The following is a 14507-nucleotide window of genomic DNA, read 5'->3' on the forward strand; positions in this document are numbered from 1 at the left end:
TGAAAGAAATTTTTGACAACACTCTGCGGAGAATCGTAGGGAACTCACCATTTCTTGTGTGGCATTGATGAGAGCTTGCAGTTCATCATCAGGCTTGTTCGCCTTGATGTCATCGATGTTTACGTTGAACGTCTCGTCGTTGTTTGGTTTGTACTGAAAAGCAACTATACTTATACAATAATTTTATTAAATCTTTTCAAAGCCACCAGCCTCTATACAAAGTCTCATGTATCCAGGTCACTTTTTCCAGTCTGTGGCAGACACCATTTCTACGTGTTCTCGAACGCTGTTTGATATTTGAAATTCAAACGATGGTATTTTTACTCAAATAAAAGAAAATAATTACATTTTCACAGGGATTCATACATAACAAATTTATTCGTAAAGCTTTCTGAGTGACCTGGTATGTTCAACTCAATTCTTTATAGGTATAAATATAACCTACACACGGCCCTGCGGCAGATTCATCTAAGTTCCTTTCAGATCCCATACGACGCGAGTGTCTGTAACCATCTGACCTTTGGAACGACTACAAATGAGAGCATATTCTATATATATTTATTTTTCGGCAGAGATAAGAGCAATACTAAAGACATTTGCACAGGATGCCGGCTAGATTATGGCTACTATAACGGCGCCTATTTCTGCCGTGAAACAGTAATATGTAAGCATTACTTTGTTTCGGTGTGAATCGCCGTAGCTAGAGAAATTACTGGGCTAATGAGACTTAACATCTTATGTCTTGAATGTGACGAGCGCAATTATTGCAGAGCCGATAATTTTTTTTGGGTTTTTAAGAATCCTGAGCGGCATTACATTGTAATGACAAGCTACAAGTACAAGCTGAACGTCCTGCTCATCTCGTCCCTTGTTGTCATAAAATAAGACCTTATAAAGAACTAGAATTTGTACTGTTCTCTGGTTGTCTGATTAGATATAATTTGATTAATAACGTCTCTTACAACAAGTCACATAGAGCAATTGACGATGATGCGACATGCGAATCGAAATTAGAATCACCACGTCCCCACGGTTTGATTAAAAACTAATGACTTTGGTAGCATACGGAAAAATTCCATTCGTGCGTATTTAAATTGGAATATATCAAAAGAAAGAAGATAATTAATATTATATTAAGAAGAATCTCAAAAAATATCTATTTACGAGTTATGTATCTGTAGAACTGTCACTTAGCATATGTCCCGCCCATGCTACGTGACAAAAGCGAAAAATGGACAAAAATCATAACGGTGTGGTATCCACGAGAATGCAAAAGAAGCAAAGGGCGACAAATAAAACGATGGGAGGATGACCTTAAGAGAGTGGCTGGCCCAGAATGGATAAGAATGGCGAAAGAGAGAGAAAGATGGAAGTCTTTGGAGGAGGCCCATGTCGAAGGACAAGCTGTTAAAAAATCGTAAGCAATTAGTTAAGGATATATTTAAAAAATGTTATTATTAGTAACAGCAATAAAGGCTTATTTTATTATTTACATTTTTAACTGTAGAATTAGATCAGGAATCTGCTTACGAGGGAATTGTACAGGAAGCCGTCCGAATATCATATGAAAATTTTAAAATATATAAATAACTAGCTGACCCAGCAAACGTTGTATTGCCAATTAAGGTAATTATAAAAAGGGTACATTAGGGTAAAAATATGAATGGGTACATTAGGGTATGAAAAATAGATGTTCTACTCAATATGCACAAAAATTTTATACAAATAGGTTCAGCCGTTTCGAAGGAGTTTGGTAACAAACACCGCGACACGAGAATTTTATATATTACATTTATTTCAGTCAATATAATGAAAAAAACAGAAACAAATCGAGTAAGCCTTTGTCCTTATAAATAACCAACACGTAAAATATAAATCACATTTGGAACAATAAATGATTGTGTAAGTTAAACAAGATACCTACCTCCTTCCTTTCCCTATCATTTGGTCTTCTTCCCGTCTTTCCTTCAAAGTATTTAAGATCGGCATAGGTATCTTGAAACTTTTCTTTGTCAATTTTCGCTAACTCCTGCATAAATGTCTCAAACCTTTCAAGGTGTAAGTCACCCGCTTCGTTTATATAGCCTGTGCAAGAATTAAATTATTATTGTTCTCAATTTTTATTGTTATATACACATTACTTTCCTTCGAAATATCCTCGGTATTAACTGGCCCGACAAAATTTCCAACGATGATCTTTGGCAACGCTGTCATGAAGACCACACACTCCTGGGGGATCCCAAAAATATACCAAGGCAAGCTCTAGACTGGAGATGTACTGTGGATGCCCTGTGCCCCAGCTACGGGATACAAGAACTTAACTCATAAGTAATGCATATTACTAGCTGATTTTTTCTCTTAATTATATTTTTTTGTGAAAATAAGGGACGAGACGAGCAGTATGTTTAGCTAATGGACATTGATACACATGTACAAGGAGTCCATTACAATCAGGATTCTTGGAAAACCCAAAAATTCTGAGTGGCACTATAATTGCGCTCGTCACCTTGAGAAATATAAGATGTTAAATCTCATTTGCCCAGTAATTTCACTAGCTACGGCGCCCTTCAGACCGAAACACATATTTATTTATTTAGACTCACCAGTGGTAATTACAATATTACTTTTATAATAATTATGCTAATTTACAAGGGTCTTATTACTAAATGCATTACCTTTTGAGGTAAATACCACATGCTAAATTATGTGTGAATAATATATGAATGGGTGGTAGTTTTTGACTTTCAATAAGTGATGGCACATCCTATTTTGAATAAAAATATTTGAATTTGAATAAAATAAGTATAAGTTATAAAAACAACCATTCTATGATGTTATGAAATTAGGAAATTAACAAAATCTACCAAACAAGTAAAGATAAATGTATAAAAGAAATCAAGAATACTTATTAATTATTTATTTACAATATTTTATTTTTTATTTTTGCGAAACCTTGGCAACGAATCACTGAATGGGTCTAACCATTTATAATTTTGCACAATCGCTACACAGGTGAATTGATCCCCAAAATAGTTCTGAGAGAAGGTTTTTCAAATAAGTTCACAGGTTTACGTGGGCATCTAAAGCTGAATGTTGTTAATACTTTTGTATAAGAAAAGTAAATCCAATATGTCCCTGTGTTGATGTAACGTTAAATATTTACACATTACTGCTTCACAGTAGAAATGGGGGCCGTTGTGGTACCCATAAACTAGCCGGCATCTTGTGCAAAGGATTTCCCACTGGCATATTTACAGAAATGCATGAAATGAAAGATTAATAAGTATATCTAATATCTTTAAATGAGCAATTCTTGTATATATATATATATTCTGAATCTCGGAAACGGCTCCAACGATTTTAATAAAATTTAGTATACAGGTAGTTTCGGGGGCGAGAATTCGACCTAGCTAGGTTTCAATATTAAAAAATGTATATATATATATATATTATATACACAAGACTATAATAGCTCAGATGGGATTGGTTGGCTCATTGGGTGATCTGGAAAGCAGAAGACCCTGGTTCGAATCCAGATGTCCTATAGTATTTTTTTTTCAAGTTTTGTACATTCTTAAAAATCTGAGCAAGGCTCGGTCGTCCAGATATTAGATATTATATCTTACCATCCAAAGTTGGCAGAACTGTTAAATATGTCTTGTATAGTAACGGCAATGCATCATTATTAATGTGCATGTTGGGTAGATTAGGTATAAAGTCATTCCCCACTAGAAATCCCATTAACACCCAATCGTCAACAATTTTCTCCAAGTCATATTCAAACGGCAGCTTATCTTTTATTGATATAAACTCTTGCTCCAGGTATTGCCTGAGTAGAGACAAATGTAAAAGATAAAAATTTGTCTCCTCTGGGCTTGTTGCTCTTTGTGTGTTTTTACCAAATTTTACCTAGAATGGGAAATGAAATGAGTTAAGTAATATTAACATTAATAAAAAGAAAAGTAAATACAGGGTTATTGGTAATTATTTTATCCCCGTTAGGATGTGATATGGGTGACTATTTGCGATATTATTAACCATCATATGCATTATGCAAAAGTGAACCATATTTGAGTTATCAGGTCTTTTAGCTTTTTTTTAAGAAAAAGCCAAATTGTAACTTCAAAAATGTATTTAAAGAAGAGTAGGAATTTAAATCAATTTTGATTCCTGATTTATAAAAACAATTAAACATTGGCTATTTATCAATTTTAAAACAACAATTATCCATCTCATATCAAAAAAAGATATTATTTCAATATTTCTTTCAGATTTTCTTCACTAAAATGCCTGAAAAAAAAAAATAAAAAAACGTCATGAAATTTGGATTGCAAACATAGACAAAATTACCACAAACAGTCACCAATATCACATCCTAACAGAGATAAATCAATTACCAATAACCCTGCATACATACTTCCCTGGTGGTCTACAACCAACAACCTTCATTCAATATTATTTATTCAGCCACATCCCTTAAGTGTTCAATAACAATAAATGACTCTAAATGGATACACAATTCTTCATACTCCATAAATTACAAATGACAAGTCTAATTATATTATAGGCCTAATAAATTATATAATTACTTCTTCTCTCAAGAGTGCAAAATGTGGCTCATGTGTGCACATTCCCAGCATGATGAGATCCGCATCCAAACCATACAGGCAATGTCTTGTATTTGGATCATAGTCCGGCTGGGAGCGGGACCAGCGTATGTAGTCCATTATCTTATGTTCCCCTTCACCAGGCGTCTAAAATATTGTAATAAAGAGTAATAATTAGAGATATAAAACACTTTTTATTACACATCATGTTTTGTTTAAGGAGATTTATTGACAACTATTTTTATTAACATATTGTACATAATGTACAATTTAGTATGTTTTTACTGCTGTAAAGAAATTTTTTATTTTTTTTTATCTGCAATCAGCCTCAGCAACTTTAAACATATTTTTTTTTTATTAAAATTAGATCTGGGAGTGCACATCCAGTGATGTGTCAACTCTTAATTATTAGGCACTTTGAATTGTGCTTAGATTGAAGCTAGTCACAACCTTTTAAACCAAAATGTGGAATCTTTTGTATTCATGGATCTATAGCCAGATGAATTTTATGTCCTTCAAGTCTTTATTTACACGGCCGCAGAAGACCTTTCTATTTCTTCTTTGATTGTTCAGGTTTCCGGCGAATCATACATTTCCGTGTCCTTATGAACCATGGTACATTGCTCAAGGTCTTTAGTCCTTTATTATGGTACTACTGGAGAATTTCAATATTTGAGTGACTTGCTGAACCCCACAGTTAATTTGGGTATATAATAATTAACTTACCTCATGGCCAGTTAAAATGACCTTGACCTTAGACCACAACGGATCTGTGGATATTTTCATTTTGACAAAATACTTCAACTGCTCGTGCAGACGTGCCATGAACACTGTACCAGGTGTGATACAATTGCTGTCAAATCTTTTCTCTGAAGGTAGTACTTCTCCTACAATAAAATCATTTTTTTTTAGTTAGAATTAGAAAACTAAAGGCTTTCTCTAATCTCTAGCCTTTCTAAGCTTACTTTTAAACTAAAGAGGATATGACATAGGTAACATACCAAGGTATGAGACAGATTGTAGTATTTATAAGTAAAAAAAATATGATAGCACAAACCTTTTGCTTTTGCCTCCTCCTCCAATTTCTCTGCTTCCCTTGCAGATCTAAATCTGTAAAGACACAAAATCTGTTTTAAAGAGTCAAATGCTTGGTGGTATTAATTAAATTCAATACCAGTAAGGCAGGGGTGCTCAAACAATCGACAGGTCGAATGCGAGTGCTTTTTGAGTTGATCTCCAGAAAAATATCCGGTATAATAAACTAAAATCGGTAATTACGTACCATCTTATGAAAAGTATGCTCAGGACATGCAGTGTCACGCTTCAACATCCAAAGTCACTATTTAGTTAAGCTTAGAACTTTAGAATGTGTTTTTTTTTGTAAGAACCAATAAACTCGCAATTTTGAATAATAATTATAAGTTTCTTCATTGACATTTAAGAGCAGACCTACACTTACCATGACTAAAAAAATGCATATTTTGCGCAAAACTAATATCTATGTCATCGTGACACTCTACCTAGACAACGATCCTTCATCACACATACTTGAAGCCTCTCAGAGGCGATCGATCGTAGTCTAACAATTTTGAGGTAGATCGCTAGCAGTTCAAGCTTGAGCACCCCTGCAGTAAGGGATTAAATATTTATTATAAAAGTGGACAAATTTAGTCAATGAATAAAAATTTTAATGAAGTATGCCAGTCTTTGCCAAACTGATCTCATTTTTATTATATGGTACAACTAAAGAGTTACCTTCTTCCTCTTTGTTGGTTCATTTTAGCCCTAGGGGCAACACCATCAATAGCCATGAAGAATAATTTCTTAGGCTTAATGATTTGAAATAAAATACTGATGTAATGAAATATATCCTTGAATATCTTCTCTTCTGTTATCCTAAAGTGAGGATTTGAGTCATCTGGATGAGAACAGTTGTGTATAATACCATTCATATCTAAATACATGTTGTCAAAATCAGGAATCTGAAAGGGGTACAAAGTAGATTATATATACAATTTTATTGATTGAGTATTAGGGCGAAATAGCTTCAGATCTAATATTGCCTGATATGAATATTTATTTATATGCTTAGAATTTTGTTTTATTATGAATTTTTAAAAGAAAGCTGTTAATTAAAGATATTAAAGAATACCTGATACTGCTTCACCAGTTCATTTAGGCAAGGATATCTCTCACTAGTATACCGAAAGAACTTTGGTACACCCATATTTAGTTTATAGTAAGAAACTCTTTAAAAATAAAAATTCAAATGTATGTTAATTGGAAATAGAAACACAACAACTGGAGAGTGGAGACGTAAGTATTTATATTTTATCGTCACAGCCCACAACCACAAGTATGAAAATATCACCACCGGTTGTCATTGTGACAAGTTATCAAAAAAGGCAGTGACAATGACAGTGAAATGTATACTGTAGAAAATGAAAATTCATAAATGATGTACCAAAGTTCAAAATAGAAGGTGAAAATTTAAATGATCAATTATCTGATAATGATAGTGTATCGGAGGACTTGTCAAATAGCACTGACACTTCCAGTAATATTGAAATGTCCAGGAACCAAAGTAATAATCACAATTACATTACTAGAAGTGGCAGGGCAATCAAAGTGCCTGAAAAACTTAATTTGTAATCTCAGTGTGTAACTGAAACTGAAGAAAGGGGATGTAGAATGCTTCATAAACATTTGTTTATGTTACCTATGTTGGTTCTATACTGACTTGGGGTTATCTATGGCTACTCTCTTGTTGGTTTGGTTCTATTGAAGAATAAACGTTTAAAATGTAAGGGCGTTTTATTTAATTTAAGTCCAAGTAAAATAACAAGAGCCGGTACCCTGTTGGGGTAAAATCTCTTTCAGTTCCGCTGTCATATTCGGGTGGAGAGGGGGTGGCCTCCGGACACTAACCTATGCGAAACATAGCGGCACTAGGCCGCTACTTGATGCCGGTATTCTGTGCGAGTGTGGTAATTAACCCGGACGAGTCTGGCCCGATTGTGCTGACGTCATAAGATGGCAGCGTGACTCTCCCACTTCTAAAAATCCCTACTTCTTTAATGAAAATTGCGGAGTGAGACTTGCAAACATGTTTTTTTTATATATTATTGTTTGTCTCGGGGTATTAATATTAAGCCTGGAGTGTGTGCATTTCATTGAAGATTTTCTAAAGAGTGAACCTCTTTCATCAAATACACCTAGAAGTGCTATAGGAAGAGATGACATGCGGCAATCGATTAAAATAGTACTTTAATCACACACGCAATTATTATCACCAGCGTGGTGCTCAAAATGAAATAAAATGGCTTCAAGCTATTGTTCAGCCTAGCCAAACTCACTTAGAAAGAAGCACTTCTCTCGATTGTGTGTAACGTTTAGTCATTGGCAGGTGGCGACCTTAATCTTGAAAAAAAAGGAGAGAAATCCACTACGTTTTAAGCAACTGTTCGCTTTCATATTTAGCCGGATTGTACTTCGTGGCCAATCGCGATACTGTAACTACAATTATTTCAAGCTTATGTCAAGTGACCGCACGTTTCAAATTAAACTAAAATGCAGTCCCGCTTCTTTGCTATTGTTTTGCATTTCAGGACAAATAAGGTGAGATATATCTGTCACTTTTCAGTGCATTGTGTTTCACAAGTACTAGACTAAGTGGACTAGAAAAGTCAAGCCAGTGCTGTACAGCTCAACTCATTGTTGCTTCTCAGGCACAGTAGACATATGTCTACTGTGTCTCAGGCTTGATATTGCTCCGAGGTATTTTCGAGATAGTATCAGTACTAGTGTCAATATTCTAAGGTACTAGACATCAGTTTGACAGTTGACACACAGGTTTGACATCAGTGTAAATAGTAAAAAATCTCTGTTTTGGCGAATAAGAAATTCAAGTTACTTTTTCTATTAGACAATTTTATTATTATTCATTTAACGAAATGGAAGGTGATGATTTAAGTGGTGATATAGTAAGATTTACTCATGACACATTTATTGTAGATGACGACACGTACGTTGTTAAGAGTGACGATGGTTTGGGTAAGTTTAAATTAAATATATAAACAAAATTTATGTGCGATTCAAGACTCGAACCTTCTTCTTACGTTACTGTTACGAAAGACTTCTCACGTTCCGTGCGAACACTATTCCACTGAGCCAACCGCTCGAGTCACGTATCGTTCATAATTCTTTGTCTTACAATGTCTTTTTCACCTCTCTCAGTTAGTTTTGTTTATCAGTTGTTGGTGATTTGACTTTCAGTGATGTCATATCCTATTTTGAATACAAATATTTGAATTTTTCAGTTTAATTTGTGTAATTAATCCCAGAAGTGAATCCCAGTAAGTCAAAATAAGTTCACAGTTTTTAAAGACTTATAGAAAATGCATCACACACAATTGATTTCACAACCATAATTTGATTTTGTTGACGGATGTCATCGGTACCTGTTTTTTCAAATGTTAAAAGATGCAGTATGCGCAACTAATTCATTAGGTACAATTGAATATCTTATAATTTACAATTTTGTAATTGTAAAAATATTATTCTAGATCATGATGGGAATAACTCTGATTCCAACAGTGGATTTAATAAGTCAGGTCCCCTCAGAGAACAGGACCGTTTCTTGCCTATTGCAAATATTGCCAAAATTATGAAACGAGCAATACCTGATAAGGGCAAAGTAAGTGATTTAATTTTATCTAAAATAAAGTACTGAAAGAATTTTATTTATTTTTTAAATAAATGGTATAAAATTGAATGGGAAATGCTTTTACCAGTAGGAGGCACAGATTGCTGGCTCCATTATGGGTACCACAATGGTGCCTATTTCTGTCATGAACTAGTTATGTGTTTCGGTCTAAAAGGCGCTATAGCTAGTGAAATTACTGGGCAAATGAGACTTAACATTTTATTTCTCAAGGTGATGTGTGCAAATGTAGTGTTGCTCAGAATTTTTAATTTTGTTTTGGTTTTCCCAAGAATCTGAGCGGCACTGCATTGGTTGTCATAAAAAGAATGCTGGGTAAAATATTTTCAGCAGACATTTTTACACCATGTTTTATGAAATACCAATATGGCAAATGTTTTACAAAATTAGTTACTTTATCTTTGCATGTAAGATGTCACATGAGCATGGATTACATCTATCTATGCTTAAAATAATCAATTTTAACATTTTCATCAACAGATTGCAAAAGATGCCAGAGAATGTGTACAAGAATGTCTATCAGAGTTTATATCATTCATAACAAGTGAAGCAAGTGACCGCTGCCAGACTGAAAAAAGGAAAACAATAAATGGGGAGGATGTGTTATATGCAATGAATGCACTTGGATTTGATAATTATGTCGAGCCACTGAGAACATATCTTAAGAAGTATAGAGAAATAGTTTTGTCACCAGTGAGTACTCATGTTAAGTCTGAACAGTTAGTTGTCAACATTTTCTAATCTAGACTGTTGCAGAACAGGTTTCAAGTTTGGCAGCTTTGTATTTAATTATTGAAAAACAAGATCAAAATCACCATGAGATTTCGTTTTTCTTGTACTTGTTAGGCTGTCTACTGATCACCACAGTGTTACCACAAAGCAAATAATATACAATTATTGCCTTATGCATTTATTTTTTAAAATGTTTTAATTTATTAATTACTCAATAAATAATTTAAAAAAATAGCTGTTTATCACTGTTCTTTACTATTATTTATTGAAACTTTAATTTTTTTTTGTCATTTAAATAATTGTTGACACTCACTGTTGTTCACTCTGAACTTGTGTAAGCACTGAAGAGCATCAGAAGTCATCTTGCATTGGCTCGATTCTTTTGATGTTTTGTACATATGATGTATATATCTCCAAATATATATACATATTAATGGAGTCACTCTGCATCTTCTACATTGTATATTACAGCAGGAAATATGTATTCAGAGGAATTGCTCAAATTCAGTAACAGTAACCTAAGTTCCTCACTTGACATGACAAAATGTGATGTATTTCATCAGTAATAATTAGAAAGCTTAAATCTTCACATTCACATTTAGAGCACATTCCCACTTTAAATGCCAGCAACTTATCTATAGACAATGCAAATGTCCATTGTTTTTACTTCCAATCTTGAGCCATTTGCCTATTTGCTCCTAATATTATAAAAAGTCACTAAAAATCACCATGATGTGTTTATTTAAGGCTATTTGCACCACATTTTTGTAATTTATACTTCCCTTTTTCCACTGAGATACGAAAATGCTTAGGCAGTTTATTTTCTGTCAGACACAGGTTAAATTTCTTTTTTTTTGTCTTCCTGATCATCATATCAGCCGGAAAATGTCCACTGTTTGACAAAGGCCTCCCCCAAGGATCTCAACAATGATGGGTACTGTGCTACCCTCATTCAATGTATTCCGGCTATCTTAATATTCTTTTTTTTTTGTCTTACCCCTTTTTAATTTTGTCTTTTTAACAAGACGATTTTTAATTATTTTTAATTTTAATTTTTAAATTATTTTATTATTATTTTTATTTAGTCATTATATAAGTTATTAATTCTCATATTTCAGGTAACAATAAATAAATTGAATAAAACAATAGTATTGTATGGAAGTAAGTATATTAATTAATATTTAATTATTATTCTGTCATAATAAATTTCTATAAATAATTCTATAATTAAATGTTTCAGCTGAGGAGATAGCAGTAGCATCAGACAATGAACATGACTCACAATCGGGAATATTCACTTACCAATAAAATATTGAAATTTTGTGTGAAAATATTATTGCTTTCACTATGATTGAGAATACATTATTAAAGAAAGCCCCTTATATAATTTGTACATCTAAATAGAGTCTCTCGCTGTTAGACAACCAATAAAAACAGGCCAGGAATATTAGTTTAGTGTGTGTGACAAGCTACATCTTACACTTGCGATTTGTATGACACTTTGTGTGTGTGTGCATTGCTCAAAATAGAGGTTAGTTCTAAACTAAATTTTTTCGACGTTTTCACACCTTCATCGTAAACAATAGAAATAGATAAATCTAGATGTATAAATGATCTAAGGAAAACTATATACTATGTCAAGTGTAAGTTTGCACATAAATGGAGGCAGTTTTGACATTCTGAAGCCTTACATACCATTTTATAAAAAAAACGATTACAGATAAATAATTATGAAGAATTTTGATGAAAACTGCATTTCAATTAGCTAATATTCATTTATAATATATCTTTTTTTTATGCCACACCTCAACTTATATTTAACATGTCTAAACATGGGAAGTAAAAAAGCAAACTTCTTGGTTCGCTAAGCAATCGCTATAGTTGATATTAGAGTGGTTTGATTGAACTGCTTGCACATAATGTCTATGGCCCATGTTTGGACGAAAATTAATAGTCTTATATTTTGATTTTGGTCTATAAAAATTATGAAGTGATCATTAAGATGATTAAGTATTTTTATTTTATAAAATATTGTAACAAATATACATATAAAAATTTAAGTGTTTTATTTTTGTAAATAATTATTATTTTATAAATCCTACTACTTAATATCTTCCCTTACTTGGCGTGCGTTCGTGCAGAATGGGATGTTGCTATGCCAACTTAATGGCTGATAGGCAATTTTGAGATAAAACCTTTAGTTGTGAATGAACGGGGAAATTACTTGTAGATTTAGTGCACAGTAGAGCGTCGATTATCCGATCTAAATGGGGGACATGGGTGTTCGGAAAGCCGGTATTTTCGGATAATCGAACTTCCTATATGTATATTGACACAGATATACATATTTTGCGTACAGGTGAATGATAATAATATTTACATTCATATCTTTAATGACAATTACGAATTAAACAAAGAAATGTGCGAAAAATTTTGTAGTAAAACATGTTTGTACCCTAGTACATGTTTGTACCCTAGTAAATTGTACCTATACAATTAACGCTTAAAAAAATCTCCAATCTACGTCTGCCGAAGCAAGCCTACCCGCTTACTAGCGGCTAGGTCACTTACCTTTTTTCAAACCAACGCAACACAATATCTAAATAAGTAAACGCTTCAGAAGCAACAATTATATTTTCATCTCCATTAACTGAAATTGTAGTTGATGAAGTGCTCGCGGTGGCGTCAGCCTTATTAGTCATGAGGCTTAAAATCCTGCATAATTTGGTACCCGGGATCTTCATCGTCGATCGTTTAGGCATTTTAAATCGAGAGTTTACTTTCATGTGGCTTTTTGATTGTCGAGTAGCGGTTACTTGGAAGTGACGAGTATCGTAACAAGACGCAAATAAATGCGCGCGCATTTGCGGGGGCGGCTGAGAAAAGCACGCGCGGGTCGTTCGAGCGTAGTAGTTCGGAGAAGCGGTTGTTCGGTTGAGCGACATTCGGATGATCGATGCTCCGTTGTATATGTACTTTATAATAGGAGGTCATTCCATAAAACCGTTCCAAAACATAATCGTGTTGAAATTGAGTTAAGAACATAAAACTGGTCATGTAATTCATATAAACGGACTGACAAAAAATGGCAGCCCTACTGTCACTCTTTAAATGACATCACGACTTAATAGCCCAACCCACATGTATGGAATACACTAATATTTATTAAACTTTAAACACGAATTCCTTAAAATGTGATGTTTGTGGTTTGGAACGTTTTTCAGGAACTACGTCCATTATATTATATTTATTGACTGGTGTACCGCTAGTGTCAGACACAGACATGACACTAAGGTAATAAACGGCCTACTGTCATAACTCATGACAGTAGGCCGTTTATTAACTCTCCCTCTCTCTATTTAGACGTATAAATTATCTAACCTATTCATAAGAATGTTGAAGACAATCTGAAAGTGGAGGAAATTATCTTTTTAACTATGTCTATGAATCATAGTAGACATATAGGTTAGTTTTTTTTTTATATTTAGGTACAGTAGTAGGTTGAGATATTTTATTTTATGTTGGTAAACTCCAAGTCCATGTTGGCGACTACGCATCATAATATTTTATTACGTTTTAATTCGCTTTTAGTTAAGAACTAAAAACTTAGAGGTAGTTCTTCGTTTTTTATAAAAAAAAACGGAGTTACCAATTCCTATTCCCTAAACTTATCAACAATATAACCAGGTAATGGTAATAAGTACAGAAACTTATTAAGAACCATGATTCCTAATGAGAAGGCAAACGAAACTCCTAAATTGAAATCCGGGTTGAAGTCTCCTGCCAAATAAATATCCCCAGCGAAGTTTTTCGCGGTAAATCTCTCAGTCAGAAATGCTTTTCCACTCGCGTATCTGCAGTTGGCGTTGGAATTGGTGTTCAAGTTTGCTGTGGTTTGGATGAGGTTCGTTATGGAGGTGCAGTTGTCTTCTTCACTGTACGGTAGAATGTTAAACGTCGGCTGCTTGAATATGTTTCGGTGAAGGAATATTGATGCATATCGTGTATGGGTTATGTAGGTGAGATAGAAGAGCCATTCTTCGTAGCCTTTGTAGGATCTGTGAATGATTATTTATTTAGTCAATTGTAGGGATATACAGTGCTGTACAACAAAGAAACACACGTATAAGAAGAAAAAACAGATAACTAATGTCACTTATGCTAAGTATAAGGAAACTTAAATGGCTCTAGACGGCGTTTTTTTTTATGGAAAAGGAGGACAAACGAGCCTATGGGTCACCTGGTGTTAAGTGATCACCGGCGCCCAAATTATCTTGCAACACCAGAGGAATCACAGGAGCGTTGCCGGCTTTAAGGAAGGTGTACGCGCTTTTTTTAAGGTAGCCATGTCGTATAATCCCGGATCATGTGGCGCTTAATTTTAATACTTATCTGAATAAAGGTTTGAAAGTTTAATTACATATTTAGGTAATAAGTAGGTACTA

At 33.8% G+C, this 14507-nt stretch overlaps 3 protein-coding genes across 7 annotated transcripts in view; 1 reads left to right on the top strand and 2 right to left on the bottom strand.

Annotated features, from left to right (window-relative positions):
• LOC126977050 (5'-3' exoribonuclease 1-like) overlaps positions 1 to 6983 on the bottom strand; it is a 50452-nt gene extending 43469 nt beyond the window's left edge. For 3 of the 5 annotated variants that reach the window (XM_050825710.1, XM_050825709.1, XM_050825708.1), the window contains exons 1-8: positions 6760 to 6972; positions 6363 to 6589; positions 5665 to 5717; positions 5334 to 5494; positions 4590 to 4754; positions 3627 to 3909; positions 1925 to 2085; positions 49 to 153 (exon numbers count right to left, since the gene is read on the bottom strand). In XM_050825710.1, coding sequence (XP_050681667.1) covers positions 49 to 153; positions 1925 to 2085; positions 3627 to 3909; positions 4590 to 4754; positions 5334 to 5494; positions 5665 to 5717; positions 6363 to 6589; positions 6760 to 6834 — 1230 coding nt within the window. In that variant the 5' untranslated portion in view covers positions 6835 to 6972. Of the gene's footprint in view, positions 1 to 48; positions 154 to 1924; positions 2086 to 3626; positions 3910 to 4196; positions 4291 to 4589; positions 4755 to 5333; positions 5495 to 5664; positions 5718 to 6362; positions 6590 to 6759 lie in introns of those variants that run through there. The other 2 variants (XM_050825712.1, XM_050825713.1) reach the window with 2 other exon arrangements.
• A 1467-nt stretch (positions 6984 to 8450) lies between these two features.
• Positions 8451 to 12122, top strand: LOC126977074 (uncharacterized). Its single transcript, XM_050825769.1, has 5 exons — positions 8451 to 8660; positions 9173 to 9303; positions 9811 to 10023; positions 11181 to 11223; positions 11303 to 12122. Exons 1-5 carry the CDS (start codon positions 8561 to 8563, stop codon positions 11368 to 11370), a joined length of 555 nt encoding a protein of 184 aa, XP_050681726.1. The 5' UTR covers positions 8451 to 8560; the 3' UTR covers positions 11371 to 12122.
• LOC126977130 (ATP-binding cassette sub-family G member 5) overlaps positions 11214 to 14507 on the bottom strand; it is a 34621-nt gene continuing 31327 nt past the window's right edge. The window contains exon 14 of the mRNA XM_050825834.1: positions 11214 to 14120. Within this exon, the coding sequence (XP_050681791.1) occupies positions 13718 to 14120 (403 nt within the window). The 3' untranslated portion in view covers positions 11214 to 13717. The remainder of the gene's footprint in view (positions 14121 to 14507) is intronic.

The sequence above is a fragment of the Leptidea sinapis genome, chromosome 43, assembly GCF_905404315.1.
Source record: "Leptidea sinapis chromosome 43, ilLepSina1.1, whole genome shotgun sequence".
In the NCBI taxonomy this organism is placed as follows: domain Eukaryota; kingdom Metazoa; phylum Arthropoda; class Insecta; order Lepidoptera; family Pieridae; genus Leptidea; species Leptidea sinapis.

Coding starts and splice junctions, on each gene's coding strand:
- LOC126977074 (XM_050825769.1), top strand. CDS start 8,561: ATGGAAGGTGATGATTTAAGTGGTGATATAGTAAGATTTACTCATGAC. Junction 8,661..9,172: donor TAAGAGTGACGATGGTTTGG/GTAAGTTTAAAT, acceptor ATATTATTCTAG/ATCATGATGGGAATAACTCT. Junction 9,304..9,810: donor CAATACCTGATAAGGGCAAA/GTAAGTGATTTA, acceptor TTTCATCAACAG/ATTGCAAAAGATGCCAGAGA.